Source organism: Rhinolophus sinicus, linkage group LG05 (assembly GCF_036562045.2).
Source record: "Rhinolophus sinicus isolate RSC01 linkage group LG05, ASM3656204v1, whole genome shotgun sequence".
Taxonomy (NCBI): Eukaryota; Metazoa; Chordata; class Mammalia; order Chiroptera; family Rhinolophidae; genus Rhinolophus; species Rhinolophus sinicus.
Window position 1 is genome coordinate 67,190,225 of NC_133755.1, and position 21,895 is coordinate 67,212,119.

Sequence of the window (21,895 nt, forward strand, 5' to 3'; positions counted from 1 at the left end):
TATTGCTGTGTAACAAATTACCCCAGGTAGGATCTCCAGAATGGTAGCATGAGGTGTTCAGGGAAACCATTCCCCAAGAGAGACACCTATTAAGCTGGTCAAGATTAACAAAGACAACCATTCAAAATCTTTAGAGATTGACCAAAGGGTGTACAACTGAGAAACACTAATTCCACAAACTCTATGGAAACTTACAACAGTGGAAATGCATGGTACTGAAGCTAGGGACTGCATCCATCTCCCACAGCTCTACCTTCTGGAAGAACTGTTCCAGTGAGCTCAGCAACCAAGTGGCAGCTCACCATACCGCTGAAGAGTAAAACCTCCCTTTCCAACATAGCTCAACCGTTGCAGTAGATATGCTGTCATGGGTTCAACAGGTGAATGACAGCTCCCATGTCCCCCAGCTTCCCAGGGCTGAAGCCGGGTAGGTTTGGCAACCAGTGAATTTCAGATCTCATCTTCCTTGGATCTGTACCGCAGAAGATCCATACTGGGGACATGCTTGGGAGTGGCCGCAGCCTTGTGTGGTCAGAACCTCCATAGTATAGAGGTTTGGCCCAGGGCGGAGGACAGAAAATCTCCAAGACGGCAACACCAACCCAGATGTCTTAAGGTAGAAGCCTGGAGCCCAGCACCTGCATTTTACAATTCAGACTCCGCTGATTTTATTCCTACTGTGTGCCCCTGTAGGTCGAGCACTTTTACAAATATGAATCACCTTAGGCTCAACCAGGTAAATGACCTGTCACCTTTCTGGTTCTGTCTGTTGCGATCACTGCCATGTCCGCAGAGCCTAGAACAGTGCCGGGTATAAAATAGGCCCCCAATAAATATGTGTCTTATGAATGAACTGCCTTATCCGATGCTGAAATTATAGTGAATTCCAGGTCACCCTGCATCGTTTTTAATTGTAACACTGGAGCACTGAAACATTTCTATTTCTGACTTCTTGGGCAGAGACCTTTTCTACACAATTAGGTATAAAGCTGAAAAAGGCGCACTGCCACTGGGTACCTCCCCACCCAGCCCCACTAACCCAAGGCCGATGACCTACCCTAATAAGGTAGCGCCCAGGTTTGGCTCCGGGTCACGTGAATTTTGCTGCCCCGACCGACGGTAGGCGTGTCCTGTCTCGCGCGTGCGCACAGCTTCTGCGCCTGTTTCAGGAGAGGACGCGCTCAGAGGCCTCGCTTCCTCCCTGGCTCCGCCCAGCTCACTCCTGGAGGGCGGGGCCGAAGCTGGGCTGAGAGACGAGGCGGGGCGGCGGCTGTGCGCGTGCGCGGAAGAGAGTGAGGGGCGGTGGCGTCGCGGCCCGCCTGGCTTGAGTTATCTGCGACAAGATGCAGGTGAGCAAGCCGGGGGCACGAGACCTGGAGACTGCGGCGGCTCGTTTGCCCCGTTGGGTCCCCGCCGGCGGCGGACTGTCCCGGCCGGGCCGCGGGAAGCGCCGGACGCCACAGGCACCCGCAGGCCACGCGAGTCGAGGCCCGGCGCAGACGCAGTGTGGGAGGGTGGGCGTGGTGCCGCCGTCTGGGCGTTCCCACCCATGTGGGGTCCACCCCCCAAATCTCCGTCCTTTGGGGCTACCCCTCCTTGAGGTCGAATCCCCCCTGGCAAAGTCACTTCCTACTTATTAACTCTCACACCTGAGCAGGTGTGTTATGGAACCGTTGCGTGGATCGGGGCGCTTGGAGAAGTGAAGCGTCCTGCCGAGGGCTCCATGACACAAAAGTGGCGGCATCCGTGTTCCTGACTCCACTTAGAGCCGGGGGAGGGGTTAGTTACACCCTCCTCCCGCGTGTTCGTGTTCCGGTTGAGGTGCGCTCACCTGACCTCCAGAGCTGAGCCCGAGGGTCCCTCTACCCAGTTACCTTCAGTCTTAAAATGGATAAAACTAGATCCCCTAGTTTTGTACTTTTATTGTCTGTGGAATGTGCTAATGGAATTTGATTAAAACCCAAACGGGAAAAAAAATGAATGAAGACACCATGAAAAATGGATGCTTTTATGAGCAAAAATCTGACAACTGAATTTTGTCACTGTGCGAGGACCCTCTTCCAAAGGCCTTTCTCCTGCCTCCCAGATCTCGCTGTGGCTGAATTGTCTCTGGCTTGTTGGCAAGTGGGAAATGGAGTTCGTGTGGGTTTGTTTGGGCCAGAAGGTATTGGGGGCTGGAGAGGGTGATGGTTACAAACACAATGTGTCTGCCACAAGCCAGACACTCGTAAATGATGAAGAGGAAGGTCCAGGGCTGCCCGGGCCTCCTTTGCATTCTCTGTCCTTTTTGTCCCTTCTTAAAAATGTCACCTCTTCAGAGGCCTTCCCTGTTGAAAGAATTCTGTTCCTTTTTCTTTTGAAATATCTCAGCAAGACTCGGAGCTGGGGCTAGAGCCTGGTTATCTCAGTGCCCTTTCCTCAGTGCTCCTTGATTTCATGTTTCAAACCAGGTCCTTTCGCAGTGTTCCTGCCGAGCCATGCAATACCAGTGTTTGGCTGGCTGGGTCCTGGAGCTAAGAGCCCGCTTCTGACATTTCTCCTTCTGACATTTGATCTTGGTTAAATCTGTCTTGTTCCAGCATAGCAGACTTCATAAGTGCCGTGTCCCGCAGGTACAGGTAAAGGACTTAGAAACGTTCCCAGCGCCTAGTACTCAGTAGGTGTTAGCCCTCGTGGCCTATTCCACTGGGGTCTCAGCTCTCAGGTTTGGCCATCAGAGGGTTTGTCAGCCAGCATCATGCTCTCCTCCCTCTGATTCTAATGCAGCCACTCATGACTTTGAGATGCTCAATATTTCTGCTCTTGGGCACTTTGCACATGCTGGTTCCTCTACCTGGGAAGTAATTTCCTAAGTTCTCCTCATGTCTGGTTCCTTTTCACCTTCCAGTGATGGTTAAATGTCACCTCTTCTGAGAGAGCGTCCCTGCCCATCCGTGGACTGCGGGCCTCCTGTAACTAGTCAGCAGCCTGTTGGTCATTGCACTTACAATTTGTATTCTATATCTGTTAGTATATTTCATTGTTCATTGCTTGTCTCTTCCTCTTGATTAAAATAGATGGTTCTGGCACTCACCATGCGTCCCTACCATCTAGTGCAGTAATTTACATATAGTAGGTACATATACTAGGTACTTAATAAATACCCGTTGAATGAATCACTCCAAGTCATTAATAAAAATATTGAGCAAACGTCAGGTCAGAGCCTGTGCATCAGACCCTAATTTTTACCCCAGTACTAGCTCCACTGTAGGGTTGGGAGCTTTGAGTACGTGACAGGAAGAATGGAACAGGGGCTGTGGATCTTTTGACACTTTCTTAGAAATGACATAGAATGATTTGGTTTGAATTTTTCTTCCCACCACCTTTCCCATTTGACCTCTTGCCCAACGTGGCACCCTCCATAGTGGACGTTGCTCTCACGGTATCCTTGGTCCCACTGCTCTAGGACCCCAATGCCGACACCGAGTGGAATGACATCTTACGCAAAAAGGGCATCCTGCCCTCAAAGGAAAGTTTGAATGAATTGGAAAAGGAGGCAGAGGAGGAGGAGGAACAGCGAGTCCTTCAGCAGTCCATTGGTGAGATAGCTTGTATTCTTTGTTCTGTGTCTGTCTGGGTAGGAAACAACTTTCTGTGCCTCTAACTGCTCTGGTGGAAGGATCCTCTGGGCAAGAGTTGGGCAGCCAAGGTTTGGAGTGCTGGACCGGACACTGTGGGACCGCAGGCAAGTTGCAGAAGGTCCCAGCTTGCAACTGTCTGGGCCACAGAATGAGGGGACTTCAAAGGCCCCTCCATTGCCGCAGTTCCTTGTCTGTGTCAGATGAGCACGTGACAACCCCAAAGAAAGGACTTTCTTGTCGTGATTCCCTTGGTAGACTGTCATGGCGATGCGCTCCAAGGTTTTAGTGTTTGTGTTCTCCTTAGCTTATACTTTATTCTCTTTGTGGTTTGATTGAGAATATTCAAAGCGTTTCATTTGGGGAAGCGTAAGATGTTTGCAATGTGTGGGGTCTGAGAGAGGGGTTTTCTCAAAAGTGGTTATACCATCTGACTCCGAATCTTTTGGGGTGCTTGTAAAAAAACCCAGTTCCTACTGAATCAGCATCTCTGGGGGCGGGGTGGGTGGCAGTGGCCCAGGAACCTGCATTTTCAATAAGTGCCTCAGGATTGCTGACTCACAGAGTCAGAGTTTGAGAACCACTGATCACAGGGGTAGTACTTTTGTCCCATTTACATGTTAGAGCTCATTTAGAGGAGGCTTTATTGCAAAGCATTTAACCATCGAGTGTTTACTGCACGATGACTGTGTCAGGCGTTGTTCTAAGCGGGGGGCTGTCACCATGCACAGACCTGATAAACATCCTTGTCCTCATGGAGCTTATATTGTCGTGAGAGACAGGCGATAAACAATACGCAAGTGAAATGTAGGAAAATGAAGCAGGGAAAGGGTTGGAGGAGGGCTAAGTATACTTCTCGATAGGGTCAGAGAGCACCTCACTGGGAATGATATTTGGGTAGATCTGAGGGAGGGGAATTGAGCTGCTTTAGCAAGTGAAAAGCATGTTGGAGAGCTTACAAAGAAGCCAGTAGGATTAGGAGAGAGGAGTAATAAGTTCAGAGAGGCAACTAGGAAGCAAACCATTTAGGCTCTTGTAGCTTCTAGTAAGGGCCTTGATTTTACATCTAATGAGGTGAAAGTCATTGATGGTTTGGACAGAAAAGTGACACGTCCTCCATGTTGACAGCACCATCCTGTTGCTGCCGTGGACTGTGGGGGGCAAGGCAGGAAGTAGGGAGACTAGTCTGGAAACTACTGCAGTAATTCAGGCACGAGATGCTGTTGGCCTGGGCCAGCGTGGGGGGGTGGGGGGGGACGTGGTGAGAAGTGATCACATCTGGATATATTTTGAAGGTAGGGCCAACTGAATTTGCTGATGGATCCTATGAAGGGTGTGAGAGAAGTAAGTCAAGGGTGACTGCGGGGATTTGGGTTTGAGCCACCTGAAGGCTGGAGTTACCCAACCGAGATGAGGAAGGCTTGGAGAGGGGCAGGTCCGGAGTGAGATCAGGAAGTCTGTTTGGGACATTGTAACTCTGAGATTTTTTTATTAGACGAATAGAGATGGTAAGTGGGCCATTGGGTATGTTTTTCTCCAAATCAGAGAATACGGGCTGGAGGCATCAGTTGGGGAGTTGGCAGCATATTGGTAGTATTTAAAGCCATGAGATGCAATCACCAAGGGAGTGGGCAGAGATAAAGAAGAAAAGGAGTCAAAGCAAAGGGCCCAGAAGAGGGCCGCCTTAGAGGTGGGAGGAGGCATCCTGGAAGCCAGAGGAAGGCAGTCGTTCACAGGAGGCAGTGATGGGTTGGATCAGATGCGCTCTCAGTCCAGGAACGGCGGTCACTGTCGACCTTGGTAAGAGCAGTTCTGTGTAGTCATGGGGTGGGAGGTCAGGGACAGAGCCGATTTGATGGCCATAAAAACAAAATACAGGTGTCATAGCTGTTCCTTAAAAGAAAAGATCCAAGCAGGAGAGAATACCAAGAGTCAGTGATAATCCCTTTAACTCTAGGAAGAGTGTGCTCGCTCTACCTCCTGGGAGACAGGGAACTGTGACCCACCGTCCCTTAGTGTATGTGCTTGAAGGTCAGACCAGATGAGTCCAGGCAAATACAACTCTTGTTTTATAAACCTGGGAAACTTCTCATTCCTCTCCTTACTATGGGGCGGAGGTAAGAGAGCCTGCAGACACCAACATACTGATTCTATCTTTTTAAAACACCATCGGCTTCTTCTATTAGTGTAATACCTTAAGTATTTTGCATTCTGCTTTTGTGGCTTGGGAATCTTTTGGGTTGCATGCACACCTCTGGGAGAAAAGTAAAGAAAAGAAAAACAAACGTATATTTGTTCATCCTTTAAATTTTTTTGGTTTTTGCCAACTTAACTACATTCAGTGAAAACATACGAAGACATGACTTTGGAAGAACTGGAGGAGAACGAAGACGAATTTAATGAGGAAGATGAACGAGCTATTGAAATGTACAGGTTTGTGCCACCCAGGGGGACTGTTTGTTTTCTGTGTGGCACTAAAATGTGTGTCCTTTGAAAATGAATTTTCTGGCTGACGTAACATTTAGAAAGGACCATAATTAAATAATAATATTGCAGATGTCAGCAAGCTCATCTAAGACTTTTGCCATGAGGCAAATAAATCTGGACCTTTATGAATGTTGTTGTCAGAAAGATGTACGTGTGTGTGCGCGTGCGTGCGTGTGCCTTGTGCCTCTGTGTGTGTGTGTGTGTGTGTGTGTGTGTGTGTGTGTGAGTAAGATGTCTCTCTCCTTTTCTTGTGCAGGCAACAAAGACTGGCTGAGTGGAAAGCAACTAAACTGAAGAATAAATTTGGAGAAGTTTTGGAGATCTCAGGAAAGGACTATGTTCAAGAAGTCACCAAAGCTGGAGAGGGCTTGTGGGTAATCTTGCACCTTTACAAACAAGGGTGAGTGACCTCATACTCTGTCTTTAAATGTTCATTTGAATTTGTATTTTAAGCATCTTGGGCTTGATCCACATCAGAGGGTGTTTTATGTATTTCTGTTGCTGATTTGCCCAAACCTCAGTGCCTAATTTTTGTTTTAAGACTTTCAAGTTAATATTTGTGACTCACACAGATGCCTTTGTTATGGTGTAGCAATGAAGACTTTGTTTTTATTGAAAAGAAATTGTTATTTATTCCTCTAGAGAAACTCTGGCTTTTTGGAATTCCATGTAATGAATCACTGTCGTAGGTGGCAAGGGTGACCTTTGTAATAATTGTCCGTGGCAAATGGTACAGTGGTTCTCCAGTGTTTCTCACCTCCAGGCTTTTTCTTGGGCTGTAGAGTCTAGTGCTTGCGTAGGAGTTTCTTTAGAGCAGGAAATGCTTTCTGACCTGTTTTACATATTCTAAAATCTTGAATGTTCTCTCATATAGATAGGCATAACAATTATCTTTTACAATGCAGCTGGTTTTCTGACTTATTGTTGGGTTAAATTAAATTGGACTTTGGATTTTGAGTTCTTCACTTTCCCTAAACATACTAGAAGTTTTTAAAAACTGGCTGGAGTAGCAGAATCACTTGTGAGGTTTTGCTTAGGGCAGAGGGTAATTGAGCTTTGGTGTGTCCAAATGCAGAATCGCAGTCGCTTCTGTTTCTATTTTCTAGGATTCCCCTCTGCGCCCTGATAAATCAGCACTTCAGTGGACTTGCCAGGAAGTTTCCTGACGTCAAGTTTATCAAAGCCATTTCAACAACCTGCATACCCAATTATCCTGACAGGAATCTGCCCACAATATTTGTTTACCTTGAAGGTGATATCAAGGCTCAGTTTATCGGACCTCTGGTGTTTGGTGGCATGAACCTGACAATGGATGGTAAGGGCCTCTTTGAGGTGGCCAGTGCATGGTAGGCATGGCCAGGGCATATTTCTGTTGAAGAAGAGCGTGCCTGTTTCCTAGACACGTGTTACGGTGATACAGTGATTTGTCGAGTTCACCTTTGCTCCTGTGTGAGGGATTGTTAAAAGGGAAGACGCAGATTTAATCGCTCACCTTGGACCAGTCAATAGGGACAGTTACAACTGGGCTCTAATAATTCTCAGTGAAAAGAGAACACAATGCACTATAAGATATATGTATTTAATATTAATGTCTAATATGTTTTATTTGTCCCTATACTTGAAAATGTTTTAAGTTATAGCTCAAGATCACGTCATTTTTTAAATTCACGTGAACATATTAATGACAGATGCTTATATGTATCTATATGTGTGTGTATATATATATAAAATTACCTCTATAGAAATATTTTCTCAGTTGAATATCTTAGTAACTTTTAAATTAAATTAAAAGTTTATTTAATTCTGCCTCTTAACACCTGAATATGTGTCTTTATTCCTTTCCACCTGTTACACACAGAGGTGTCAAAATATGTATACATGCATTATGTGAGAGAAACTGAGGCCTGAGGACTTCCTGCTAGGTCCTTTATACACTATATACTCAACAAGGAGTGTGTGCTGCTTTATATACTCCTTTATATACTATAACATACTCATCTGGGAAAAGTATAAACATATACACACATACACACACGTATGTGACATCAGTTATACGATACTAACGTTCAAAGGCGTATAGCATTTCAAACCAAATATACCTTTGCATCTTAATTTGGTCTTTTTGTCTATACCATGGGGGGAGAGAGATAGGTGCCTTTATTTGTAGAACAAGTCTTATTTAAGGATTAGTGAACTTATAAAACAATGATTACTGTGTATTAGTGGATAATAACATTAATTACATACACATATGTATGTGTGGATCTAAATGTATTCTTGAGTCAAGAATCAGAAATCTTAAGTTTTGTGTGTTTTTTTTAAGAAATTTGAAAATTCATAAATTTAACTGAGGTACCTACAGCTGAAAATAACTAGTGATACTCATCTCCATGAGCACTTCATTTTATTATTATTTTTATTAGTTTCAGATCCATGTGCACTTTAAATGACTGTGATTTGGTTGTCAGAGTTTAATGGAAGTACCTCATTGGCAGAGCCTGACTTTTAAACCAGGCTATTCGTTATAGAATCTCAAATCGAGTCCCTCAGTTCTGCTTGGGTCCTCTCTGCAGTGGAAAAATGCATCACTTGATTTTGTTTCATAAGTTCACACCCATGTGGAGTTTCACCGATTATAAGAGAATGAAATATAGGAACTGAGCCTTTAGTAACTGATTCTTCGTTTTGTGGTACTTTTTTTGTTATTACTAGGAACAAATGTATCAGTTCTGGGAGGTCATCAGACGTTTGTCCTTTGATAGATTGAGATACTGGACCTGAGGCTTAGGAATTTCCTTTTGTAACTAAAATTATATTTATGATTAGATTGCCAGAAGCACGGTGAAAACTATTTCCTTTAAATGTTTCATGCTGATTTTTTTCCCTGGAAATTTTACATTCTGAGAAACTGGTCGTTAGAAGATGGGTTTACTCTTTGTTCTTTCTTTTAATTACCATATAGGTTCGAATGTATGTAATATCTCATTTAAGCTCATCTTGTGGAAAAGTATTTTTGTTTTCTTTCTTAAAGGTCTGATTTTTTTTCCTTTCTTCTAGGCACTAAAAGTGGTCATCAAATGTTGATGATTGTCATTTATGGTTAGGAAAAACCAGTGGCTTGATGGACTTGAGGGTGAGGGCCGTGTGCAGACTGTCTTAGGTGATTTGCTTTTTCTTTATCACACAGAGTTGGAGTGGAAATTGTCTGAGTCTGGAGCAATCAAGACAGACCTGGAGGGAAACCCTAAGAAACCGATTGAAGACGCCTTGCTGTCCTCGGTGCGGGGCTGTGTCCCCTTGAGCGGGGGCAGCGACTCCGAGGAGGATTGAGGCTGCGGGAACCTGCCCAGCGATGGGACAGATCATCTGGATCTTCTAAAAAAGGGAAAAGGAGGATTGAGTCCTTTGCTTTTCAGCCTTTTATAATTATGTTTTAAATCTTGTAGGTCTCAAAAAGTATCATTGCTGGGAATCCTATTAAATTTCATGGAACTCTCTTTTTTAAATTAAAATATTTCCTTAAAAAAATAAAAACCAGCTGTTGGTATGGGAAATGTCTGTTTTATTCACTTATATTTTAAGGAAACTGTAGAACTATTCACTGTTTATTCACATATAACTACAAAGGAATATGGAATGTAAAAAAAACAGTGTGAATAAGTTTTACAGTGGAAAATTGCAGCTAAGCTTTACAGTTACATAATTGTTTATTTTTGTTCTTTTATAAAGATAGCAACAGGTTTATTACCTCAAAATAAGGGAATGATTGACAGGAAAAACATCTTAGTATTTATCCTATTTTGGAGAAATGGGCAATAATTTTTATAAAACACTCATTGTCTTACTAAAGCAATAACAAAGATCTCAATTTATTGCCATTTTCGGTTAAATATTTTTTTCTAGTTTAAATAATTTTTTGTCTGAGATTGTTGCATTGTCAGCTAATCTGGATTGCTGTCAAAGGCCACCTTAAATTATTCTGGAAATAACAGATATAAGCACACGTGTAAATAAATAAACTGAATCTCAGTCAATAAAAACATCAAGCTGTTTTCCGACGAGGATCCTTAGCATTTATCACTTCTTGTCAAATTGACTTTAACAGAACGCTTAGAGGAGATAACTACTTGATATTTGTGTTGAATGATGTAGCACTTAACGCTGGTTTGAATCTTAAGAATCAGATTCTTGAATCAGAGGGCACAGAGTTCTTTTAGATTATACAGTGAAATTTATTTTTGCTGTAATTCAAAGAATGGCGAGCAGCTGTGACCCATTTTATCTGTCAGAAGTGTCTATGTCAGTATTTGTTTTCTACATACATGAGAGCCATTGCTGCTGATAAAAACATACTCTGTGTAGCAGTTTACCTTGAAGGATGTTTTGTGAAATTTTAATTAAAGGGTTAATACAAGGTTGGTCAGTTCCATCACTTGTATGCTGACTCCACGGTTTTTATGGGGGGAGCTGCTTTCTTAGATTTTCTGTGGTTGGCTGACATGAAAATGAAATGCTGTGGGAAGAACAAAGGTGAAAAGCTTGAGCATTGTGTTTGCCTAAGAGCTGCGATACACACAGCTCCCAGGAAGAGGAGGAACTGTGCTGGGACGTCGTGGAGCGGGGTATGCAGTCTCCACCGTGATGGAGCCCATACAGGGTATAGTTATAAACATTTTTTGTGCCACTTTGAGCTGTGTAAGTGCGAGAACTGCCTCATAATCTTGCCTCCATGCCAGCTCCATGGAGCTCTCCATGCCAGTTGGAGCGCAGCAAAAGCTCAGGTGCCCATGGACGTGGCCCATGAGCGCCCTGTGTGGCCATGCAGCACCCAGGCCCAGGCCTCTGTTTAGTCATGCCGACTGAACTTGATTTAAAGAGAGAGAGAGAGACGCATCTCTGTCCTAAATTAGTATTGTGATTTGGAACCTGCCCTGCAAATTTCTACAAGTTAATTAATTCTGGGAGACTTCCCTATAAGATTCCCCATTAACTTCTCTTTATTTCATTTGGAGCGTTTGAGATGTGACAGAGGTGATGCAACTGGGCGCTTAAGCATTGAGTTCATCTAATTCCACAGAAGAAACGCATAGCGACCAGGGCAAAAAGAGGAGAATGCTACCTAGAGCCTGTCTTCTGGTGTCCGAGGAAAGGGCCATGGGGAAGGGTGTTAACAGCATGTGCCAGCCTTTTCTTCAGTGATTTAAATTCAGTTTTCTTACATAACAAGCTGAAGTGTTGACTAAGTGTTCTTCAAGTGTGACAGGCCAAATATGTTGTGATTGTGTTGCCTGCTTTAGAAACACGTTTCTATGAAAGTGCCTTTGTTCTGCTGATGGAAACCAGTTGTTACTCATACATAGAGCCTTTTGACAGGTGGCTTTCAACGTGCATCCTTGATATCGTTTACATTCACACAGCAGGTGGCCAGGCTGCTCCCCACTCAGCCCCTCCACAGGACACTTGTCACTTGTATGCTGAGAGGACGCCTGTCGGCTCTGGTCTCAGCACCCCAGACCGGTCGGTAGCCTTGTCTTCCCTTTCTGTTCGTTCAGTCTCAAGTGAAGACGTGTCTATTCCAAGCCCAGACCCTCCCCCTGTGCTTTTGACTCTTCTCTCCCACACTGTTTAGGACTTTGCTTCAGTAAAACCATCATCTTGATTTCAGTCTCTCCCCTGATACGGGGCCTCAGGCAGTGAAAGTGTTTCGGTCCTGAGGCAGAGACAGCTACTTGCCCGCCGAGTATCCAGGATTCTCCAGCTCCACTCACGCCGCAACAGGACCAGCTCAAAGGTTAAACTCCCTGCCTCCCTTGGAGCTACGGATTGCCAGATGGAAGTGGGCAGAAGTTGGCTGGGAGTTCTGGGCCAGCTTCGTAAGAGGGACAGACAACCGGCATGTGCCTTTTTGGGGCCTAACCCCCTTCTGCTTTCTGGCTGACGTGTAGATGTGATTACAGCCTCCTTGGGCCCTCAGGCATTCTTATAGAGGAAGCAGTAGGGATCGTATTCCTGATGCCGTGGGGCCACTAATTCAGCTCTTGCCAGCGCTCCTTGGACTTCTGTTCTTGGGAAAGAAGCAGCTTCCATCCTGGTCTCAGTAGCAGCTGATGCATTTCCTGATAAAGCCACCTGCCCATTGCCAAAGAAACCTCAGCCATTCCAGCTTGCCAGTCCTACGTTCAAATTGCTTGACAGGACAAGGAGCAGCATGTCCTGTGCCTCTGCTTCATCATCGCCTTTGGGCAGCTTCCTGAGTCAGACCTTAGGACTTCCATTTCTGGTGTGTGAAGGGTTAGCTCGTCTGAACAGCCCACCTGATCATAACTCAAAATGTTGGATAAAACTTAATCTTCTCAACTGTGCCTCTGCATTGGCAAGACAGAAGCATTCTCAGTGGCCAAAAACAAAGTGAAAGCAGAACTCCAGGGAGATAAGCGAGCACTCAGCTTGTTTTCTCCCCAGGGGCACATACCAAATCTTGGTGATGCTGAACTATTAGAACAGACTTGTGGGGTACAGGTAGCAAGAGACAAGCCTCCAGTGCATCAAAGTTGGGGAATCTTAGTAGGAGATCCCCCAAAAAGCTGGAATCCCAAAGCACTGCCTTCAGTATTGGGGGGAACTGGCACTAGTTGGGAAGGAGAAAAACACAATTGTCCCTAAGAAGTCACAAGACTTCTGGCATGTGGGTGTGCTGTTTGCATTCTCACAGTATGTGTGGTCTAAAAACTCAATCCAAGTTCTTAAAGGGGTGCTAAGCGGGCAATGTCCCTGAGCTCATGGCCTAAGCAGATGCATAGCCACGCTGTAAGAACCCAACTGTGATTTAGTCCTCAAATGCTGACTACAGATGAAGCTCTGAGGAACATGAGCTCATAGTCATAAATCACAAGCCCACAAAATTTCAGGATGTCTCAAATAAGGCTTCCTTTAGAAAGCCTGCAGAAAACAGTACAGTCAGACCTGCAGACACTTGGGATAGTGGAATTTTCAGATATAAAATATGAATATATTTAATATGTTTAAAGAAAGTACAGGAGTTCCTTGTATAAAAATAAATCCCTTTTAAATATAACCAGTGGAAGAGAGAATTAACGAACTGGACAGTAGAGCCAAATAGTTACCCAGTAGGTAACACACAGAGACAAATAGGGAATATAAAAGGTTAAGAGATGTGGAGGAGAGACTGAGAAGATCTAACATGTATCTTCAAGTTTCAGAAGGACAGAATTGGAAATAGATAATATTTGAAAAGATAAAGACAGATTTTTCCAGAATTGGAAAAGACACCAACCCTCAGATTAAGAAAGCTATAAAAATTCAAAGTGAGTTAAATAAATTACACCTCCATGTATATGTATATAAAAGAATATCAGAGACATTTATAAAAGCAGTGAGTGAGAAAAATCAGATTACCTACAGCACAATAAGACTCACTGACTTCTGAACAGCAGCGATGAAAGCCAGACAGCCTGGAGTTGTATCATCAATGAACTAATAAGAAGCAACAACAGCAAAAAAATACTAAGCAAGAATTTTCAGTGAAGTCATATTTTAGGAATTAGGATGAAATAGACATATCAGACACAGTGGGTAAGATTGTCACCAACAGATTCTCACTAAGGGAAATTTAACTGCAGAAGGATAATCTGATGAAAGGCCTGAGGTTCAAGAAAAACATGGTGACCAAAAAAGAAAAGGTAAATCTGAATGAGCATTGTCTAAAAAACAATACAAGTAATGTCTTATTTGTGACATTAAGAGAAAGACAGAATTAGAAACAGGACAAAATGGCATACAGATTGAAGGGGGCTTAATTGGAATTCAAATATTCTTAGACTCTGAAAAGCTATTCGAGAGGTGGACAAAGAGACACATGTAAAAAATATTCAAGAAAAAAAGTGTGTAACTTTTTTAAGCAGTGGGGCAGGGGTTGGGACCTCAGTTAATTCAAAAGAAGACCAGACCAGAAGGAAGAATAAAAAGAAACAGAAAAAGGAGAACCACAGAAAATCCAAAATAAATCTGAAACAGTAATCATGATAAATAAAGATGGATAATACTGTTAATATGTCTCACTATATGACCCAGAAGTCATGCAGCTAGCTAATTAACCAACTGATTTGAAACTTATGTCCACACAGAAAACTTGCACACAAACGTTTATAGCAGCGTTATAATCACCAAAAACAAAATCAAAATGTCTATTAAAAGATGAATGAATAAAACAAATTGTGGTACATTGATACAATGGAACACCAACCAAAAAAGAAGCAACCTCAAGCCACAGAAAACATGGATAGTAAGTGAAATAATAAGGCAGTCTGAAAAGGCCGTATGCTATATTCTAATTGTATGGCATTCTGGAGAAGGCCAAACGGGGATTTTAAAAAGATCAGCGGTTGCCAGGGGGTTGGGGGAGTGTGGGAGGGTTGATAGATGAAGCACATGGGATTTTTAAGGTAGTGAAACTATTCTGAATGATACAGTACTGGTGGACACATGACAATATGCATTTGTCAAAACCCATAGACCTTTGCAGCACAAAGAGTGAATCTTAACGTACGCAAATTTTAAAATTTCATGTAGGGAGTTTGGGCATCTTTTCAGAGAATGCACGATGTGACACAGCAATCTAACTATTACAAATGTATAAACAACCTAATGGAAGGAGTTGGGGGGAAAGGCTCTGACCTAAGTAATCTTGGAAATGAGTTTTTCAGATGAAAGGCAAAAGAAACTGCATAAACACTGTCCTCTAGCTGATAAAGTTCTTTCTCACAGTAGTACAGGTTAACAATTACCATACAGTGCGTATAAACTAGAATCAAAGAATTAAGTGAATGGATAGCAGATGGTGGGAGCCAGGTTCCCGCTGTTACAGAAAGCAAGGGGAGGACGTTAGAATGATCCATGTGGCGATGAATGAAAGCGTTGGAGATACCAGTATGAATGCATGTTCGGCTTCAGATACAGATGATATATTTAGACAGTGTACACAGGTTAGTAACATATTTCATTGCTCTGTCAACTGAGGGGGCCTAAAAGTAGTGACACCCCAGGACCAAAGACCACAGCTACCACTTAGCAGTTTCAAATACCATTCTCCAAAACATGAACTAGGGGTCTTTAGAGAAATGGCTGATTCTCAAACTGGAGCAGGAAATACACAGAATCAGCCTGGAGGATCTTATAGTGTGAGAAAGAAGTGCTAAAAACAAACAAAAACCCACAATGATACGAATTGGTGAAAAGGAGGCAGGAGTCAACTGAAAGATCTCCTGATATGGTTAAAGCTGGAATCACTGAACGACAAAAGAAATACTGGATTATAACCCAGAGCATTAAGTTGAAAATCCACGAATCCATACTGATCAGTGATTGAATAGACAAGTAAGTGGGGGAGAAGGGCCCATCTCCCATGCAGAATTCTAAGTGATTTATGTAAATGCTGTGGACGGAAGGTATTCCACTCTGTAAGTGTGGGTGACACATAGTGACTTCCCACCAAAGTGTGCAACGTGGAAAGGGGGGAGAATAACCTGACAAACAGCACCAGCCAAGTGTTTAAGTTCCCGTCAACAGTGATAGTCATGTTCACAGCAGGCACCCTGGATATGACATGATGAAAACGACGCTTTACCTCTTTGGTCTTCCTTACAAACACCTGACACATCCCAGTTGAGGACCATTCTGCAAAATCGCTGACCAGAACTCAAGGCTGTCAAGGTCATCAAAAACAGAAAACCTGAGACAGCCCAGAGGTGCCTAAGAAGACATGACTGCTAAATGTAAGATGGTGTCCTGGATGGGATCCTGGAACAGAAAAAGAATGAAAAGAATTCTGAATAAAGTACGGACTGTAGTTAATAGTTGTCCCAATACTGAATCATTAATTGTAACAAATGTACCATACGAAGAAGAGATGTAATAATAGAGCAAACTGGGTGCAGGGTATATGGGTACTGGCTGTACTATCTTCTTACTTTTTCCCCCAAATCTACAACTATACTAAAAATAAAGCTTATTGGAAAAACACGGTGGTTCATGAATCACATCAAAAAGGAAATTGTACGTGACATAAGGTAAGCGGTGCTCTGCTCTTGGTTGTCATACGTCTACGGTACAAGAACTACAGGACACGAGTCTCCATTTGGTTCTGCCCAAATGCAGACCCAGGGCCAAGGACTCGAGTGGAGAGTTTGAGAGGATGCAGGAGTGAGAGCTGAGTGAGGGAAGTGGGGAGGAGTGGCTATATAAGGGTGCGAGTCTGAGGTCAGTGCTGTAGCAGCAGGCACTCAGTCCCCTTGGGACCCCTGAGAAGCACAGAGTTGTCCACCTACAGATGGAAGCCTGAGTTATTTATCTCCCCATCCTGGCCCGCACGGCTTCAAGGCTGCTCCCAGGTTGCTTAACTCCCCTGCTCTTCTGGGCTGTGCTTGTACAAAGGCTGAGGAAGTGTCTGTGCTTGGCAGAAGGACATGGGCAGACAGACACGGTGTGTCTTTCAGGTGCAATGCTGGCGGTGCAAGGTGAGTCGGAACTTGCATGGACGTTAGTTCTAGTTCATACATTTGAAAGAGCTTGCTTAGACATATTCAAACATAGATTTGTTGTCATATATCATGCTGGGTATACATAAAAAGGAAAACAGAAGCAAAATCACCGGGTTGAGGTATTCCTAAACTGTTCTTACAAAGTGTCCAGCTCTCATGCCTCGTTCTGCCAGACTTGATGTGGCACTTCCTTGATCCAAACAGAAGGTGGCAGGCAGTGACAACCTGATCACTGCTGCTGCCTGGCCAACAGCAAACTGCAACATGCACCTGAAACTAATTTAAAAAATGTTAATTAAAAAAAAGATGCACCGTGGCCTCAGAGATGTTAAAAATGACAGGACATGAGCTTTAAATTGGTGAAATGAAGTAGTTAGAGCCTACAGTGGATGAAGGAGCATTAATTATTTTAACTTAACTGTTCTGGCTTGTAACTTTGAAAGCAGATTATTAACTCCAAATCTGTTTATCCCTGTTCCAAATGTTGAAAATACCAACTTCCTGGTGAAAAAAAAAAAATGCTGCTACTCTTCCTTGTATACCCATTAAAGTGGATATGGTTTTTTAAAATTAAAAACCAATATTTCTCTTTGTAAGTAACTTTCTCTGAGATGGTGATTTAAAAAATTTAAAGTAACATTTCAAAGTACATACCTACTTCATAAAAAGTTGTAGTAAGGAAAAAGTTGAATAATTAATCCTTTTGCCTTTTAGCACGTGTTATAGAAAAGAATAAAAACTTGGAACTTTTTGTTCTATCCTGGGATTTGAGCGATCCAAATGAGATAGTATAATACACACACACACACACACACACACACACACACACACACACAGCTATGCTGTAGTGGACTGGACTATAACTGAGTAACTAAGTCAGGGTACACCTGTCAATCAAAAAGCCTTCCTGATTCTGTTTTGGTTTCCCAATGTGACTGGGAAGAAAAGATGAGAAGTCTGGTACACTTGGCAATTATATTTCTTCATGCAAATTAATGCATTTCCCAAACTGTGCACTGAGGTGCCCCAGTTTCCCGCAGGAAGTTTGCAGGAGCATGATGTCACGTTTTCAATGGAAACGCAGCAATACTGCACATGGATGAACACCACAGGAACTCTGAGCTCCCAGTAGCTTTCAGTCTGCATTAGCTACTCTGCCTTCTTTTGGTGATGTCATGTCTTTCCAGAGCTGCGGTTCTAGCTCTAGCAGTTGCTGTGATAAAAGCAGGCACAGCTGAAGACTCAACATGGAGCAGGAAATGAGTGACAGAGTCCAATAAAATTTCAAGGCTGGATTAGTTCATTCATTTATTCTTTTCTTTAGATTCCACATATAAGTGAGATCATATGGTATTTGCCTTTCTCTGTCTGACTTATTTCACTCAGAGACATAGAGGAAAAACAGGGTTGCTAGATGGGAGGCAGGGTGGGGATAAGGGGGAACGTGAGGAGATTAGAAAGCACAGTTGGTAACCACAAGATTGCCACGGGGAAACAAAAGTCAACTTGGGAATGTAATCAATAATGTTGTAAAGATTTTGTAGGGTATCTGATGGACACTTGTCTCATTAGGGAGACCACCTCAGGGATGATGTAGATGCCTGACCACTGCACTGCACACCTGAAGCTGAAGCTGAACAATAATGAATGTCAACTATAATTATATATATATATGTACAAGAAGCAGAGTACAGCATTAGGAATAGAGACAGTGGAAATGTAATGGCTCTGTGCGATGTCAGAGGGGTAGTGGATGGGGGAGGGGGTTATCACTGTGTGAGGGATATAAATGATAAACGTCTAACTATTACATTGTTTTGTGCACCTGAAACTAATTAAAAAGAAATTTAAAAACAATTTCAAGACTGGAGAACGTGTACCAAGCCCAAGAGACGCTCATATCACATTAAAAAAGAACAAAGTAAGTATGTTATTTTTCTTTCGATTTTCATATATTTTTCAAACAGCTACAAGTGTTTAGGACACAAATGCTTATTAAGTTGCTTGGCCCTACCTATTTAATGAAAGAGACTGTTAGCTACTTCTTTTGACTTAAGGGGCACAGTGAAAAAATTACCGAGCCGTGAACCAATGGACGTTGAGGAAACTCTAAGTTCATCAATTGGTGTTCTGGTTTAAAATTAAATCTAAAATTATGTTTATTGGTACAAATCTGTCCCTGAGACTTGATTACCTGTGGGTTAACAGAACAAAGGATAATCTTGAATATGTCAGGCCGAGGACTACAACCTGGGGTGACTCCAGATTCTCCCCAGAAGGACCAACTTCCATGGAGCAAACAGCTTCCTCTTTCTTGTCACCTGCTGCACAATTGGTGGCTTGTCAGGTGCCATTAGAGTGTGTTTAGCCTCTGTGTGCCTCAGTTTTCTCATCTGTAAAAAGGATCCAACTCCTATGGTCATTGTGAGAACTACCGTGTTTCCCCAAAAATAAGACCTAGCCAGACCATCAGTTCTAATGCGTCTTTTGGAGCAAAAATTAATATAAGACCTGGTCTTATTTTAATATAAGACCAAGTATAATAGAATAGAATAGAAGACTGGGTATAATATGGTATAATATAATATAATACCAGCTATAATAATTATAATATAATATAATACAATACAATACAATACAATACAATACAATACAATACAATACAATATAATACAATACAATACCAGGTCTTATATCAATTTTTGCTCCAAAAGATGCATTAGAGCTGATGGTCCGGCTAGGTCTTCCTTTCGGGGAAACACGGCAAGTGAGATAAGGTTTGTCAATAAAACAGTTTGCCTCTGTTTTATTGTTGTTGATGTGATAATAATAGTCATTGTCAACATCACCTTCAGTGTCTTCAGCATCCTAATTTCTGAAGGCATTGAGGCTTTGGCACCATGATATATCTGCTCATTTGAGATTAACTGCTGGGTCCTGATACTTGCAATTGTAAACTGGGCCTCACATGACCCAGGAACTCTTAAGGTAAGAGGGTGAGGGGAGAAGGAGGAATGATAGAAGAGGGCAAAGGGGTCAAATATATGGTGATGGAAGGAGAACTGACTCTGGGTGGTGAGCACACAATGTGAGCTATAGATGATGTGTTACAGAATTGTACACTTGAAGCCTATGTAATTTTACTAACCATTGTCACCCCAATAAATTTGATTAAAAAAAGAAAGGAAAAAAAGTGTCCATACAATTTGGGAAGAATCTTAAATTACCCCTTTTAGCATTCTCATTAGAGGAACTTCATATAGTTTTCTTCCCTTTTATATGACTACTGTTATACAATCGTCCTTGTGTAATCTACTTTTTTTCCCCCTGCTCTTTTACATTTTTCTTAGGATGCTAAGAAACCCCCATCTCTCTCCCTCTAGGTTCTCCTTTACTTTATCGGTGTCCTAGTGAGTGGGAGTCTCAGTATAAAGCATAAGAGGCTTTTATGTTCTCCCACTCTGACATTTATCACTTTCCAAGATAACTCTCCTCCATGTGGATGAAGTGCTGTGTTTTTTGCATTGATTTTTTTTTTCCTCTAATGTCCCTTGCATAACAGTTGATTGGGTGATCTCAGAGTGTTCACCAGCCTTACTAGATGCACCCTTTAAATTACAAGAATGGCCTCTACCTGGAAAACAAGAAAGGTTTTGAGCAACATCGGGCCACATGCTGGGTTACATCTGGGTCCTTCCTGGGCTCATCCAGGATTCTAAGACCGGAATTCTTGTAGAATAACAGGCAGCTCATCGGAGGCACGTGACCACATTCAGAGACGGTAAGATGAAGGTCTCTGGGTCCAAGGCACATCTTCCATTTTTCATTGTGTCGAACGAGTATGAGAGAGAAAAACAGAATCCGATCAGAGCAGGACATGAAGCAAAATGACAGTTCTCTGACCTTGAGAACTCTCTCCCCAGCTTCTTGTTTAATTCTCTCCTAAATTGCCAAGGCAGGTCCTGCCACTTATATTCTGCCCAACATATTCTGGGCAGTGAGAGGTCTTGGGAAAATGAACTTCCAGTGTTAGTGGATACATGTTTATGCTTATCAGTAAACAAGGGATTGGGAAGGTTTCTTTCCAAAATGAATTCTAACTCATATAGGATCTGCCTCTCACGGTCTTGTCATGTGTTGTGGCTTCTGTCAGAGGTGGCTTCTGTCTCTCGGCACGCCCCAGGCTTCACTTGTGTTGTGACCTTTCGCAGTTCTTACCCTAAACCCGATAAGCACGTAAGTTTAGGGAAAGAAGAAAGGAAGTGAGGGAGGGAGGGAAAGAAAAATGGAAAAGGGGAGGAAGGAAGGAGAGAGAGGGAAGAATCAATGATGTGTGGAGGCCCTGTGATGGGAGTTATTTTTAAGTTAATGAGTTTGTCCCTTTTCTACTGCAGATAGAACAGTAGGAGGGTAAGAAGCCATGCCATTTTTATTCAGGGCTTTTATTTATTTGGAAAGGATCAACCATAAGGATGCTTTTGTTCATTTTCGATTGCTACCTAGAGTAGAGGAGACTCCTGCAAGGGATTTTGGCGTGACCTCATCATGGCACCGCAATCAGAGTCTTACCCCATGGTCCTAGGAAAAACTTTTAAATGGCAGAAGTAGAGTTTAAGAAAAAGAGTTTCTGCGAAACAACCACAAAGCATTCTCTTTTATTGATCAGGATGTGCTCGTGGGCACTTAGAAATGGTTACAAAAGCGAAGAACTTGACCCCTAAGAGCTCCTGAGGGCCTGTGAACACCACTCTCCTTCCTGCAGCGTCCTCCTTTTGAGACTGCATGCCAGCTGCAGGAAGCACGCAGGAACTCAGGGGAACGCTGCGTGTACCTGAATAAAACCACTGCTAAGCTGGGGCTTGTAGCTCAAGAAGCAATTTCAGGCTGCATGGGTGGCTGCAGCACTGTAAATTAGCGCCGGCCTGGGGTGTGCAAAAAATCAGGTCGGCCCTGGGAGTTATCATGAAGCTGGTCTGAAAGGTGCTTAATGAACTTGCCCTTTCCTAGGGAGAAAGTGTCTTTTCAGTCGGTGTTTCTCCATGCATGCAAAGTAGGTGTGTTTGCCTCGAGCATCTGATCCCATCTTAGCAGCAAGGCAAGGCAGAAGGAAACAAAGAATGCAGAGTGGATGCCGAGGCCCATAGGTGGAGTAGTCGCACAAAATTTAGGCTACAAAGATTTGGGCAGAAACGAAGTACCTACAAGTGGTTTAAGAGTGTGCATTCTAGAGCTAAA

The 21,895-nt window shown here is 43.1% G+C and overlaps 1 protein-coding gene across 1 annotated transcript; it reads left to right on the forward strand.

Annotated features, from left to right (window-relative positions):
- The first annotated feature begins 1,209 nt into the window (after nt 1-1,209).
- PDCL3 (phosducin like 3) lies at nt 1,210-10,518 on the forward strand. Its single transcript, XM_019753912.2, has 6 exons — nt 1,210-1,349; nt 3,446-3,578; nt 5,960-6,050; nt 6,361-6,504; nt 7,211-7,419; nt 9,292-10,518. Exons 1-6 carry the CDS (start codon nt 1,344-1,346, stop codon nt 9,432-9,434), a joined length of 726 nt encoding a protein of 241 aa, XP_019609471.2. The 5' UTR covers nt 1,210-1,343; the 3' UTR covers nt 9,435-10,518.
- The last annotated feature ends 11,377 nt before the right edge of the window (nt 10,519-21,895 follow it).

What these genes read in the sequence shown, in the direction of transcription:
- PDCL3 (XM_019753912.2), top strand. An exon ending in CGAGCTATTGAAATGTACAG is followed by an intron (nt 6,051 to 6,360) that starts GTTTGTGCCACC and finishes TTTCTTGTGCAG; the next exon opens with GCAACAAAGACTGGCTGAGT. An exon ending in TTGCACCTTTACAAACAAGG is followed by an intron (nt 6,505 to 7,210) that starts GTGAGTGACCTC and finishes TCTATTTTCTAG; the next exon opens with GATTCCCCTCTGCGCCCTGA.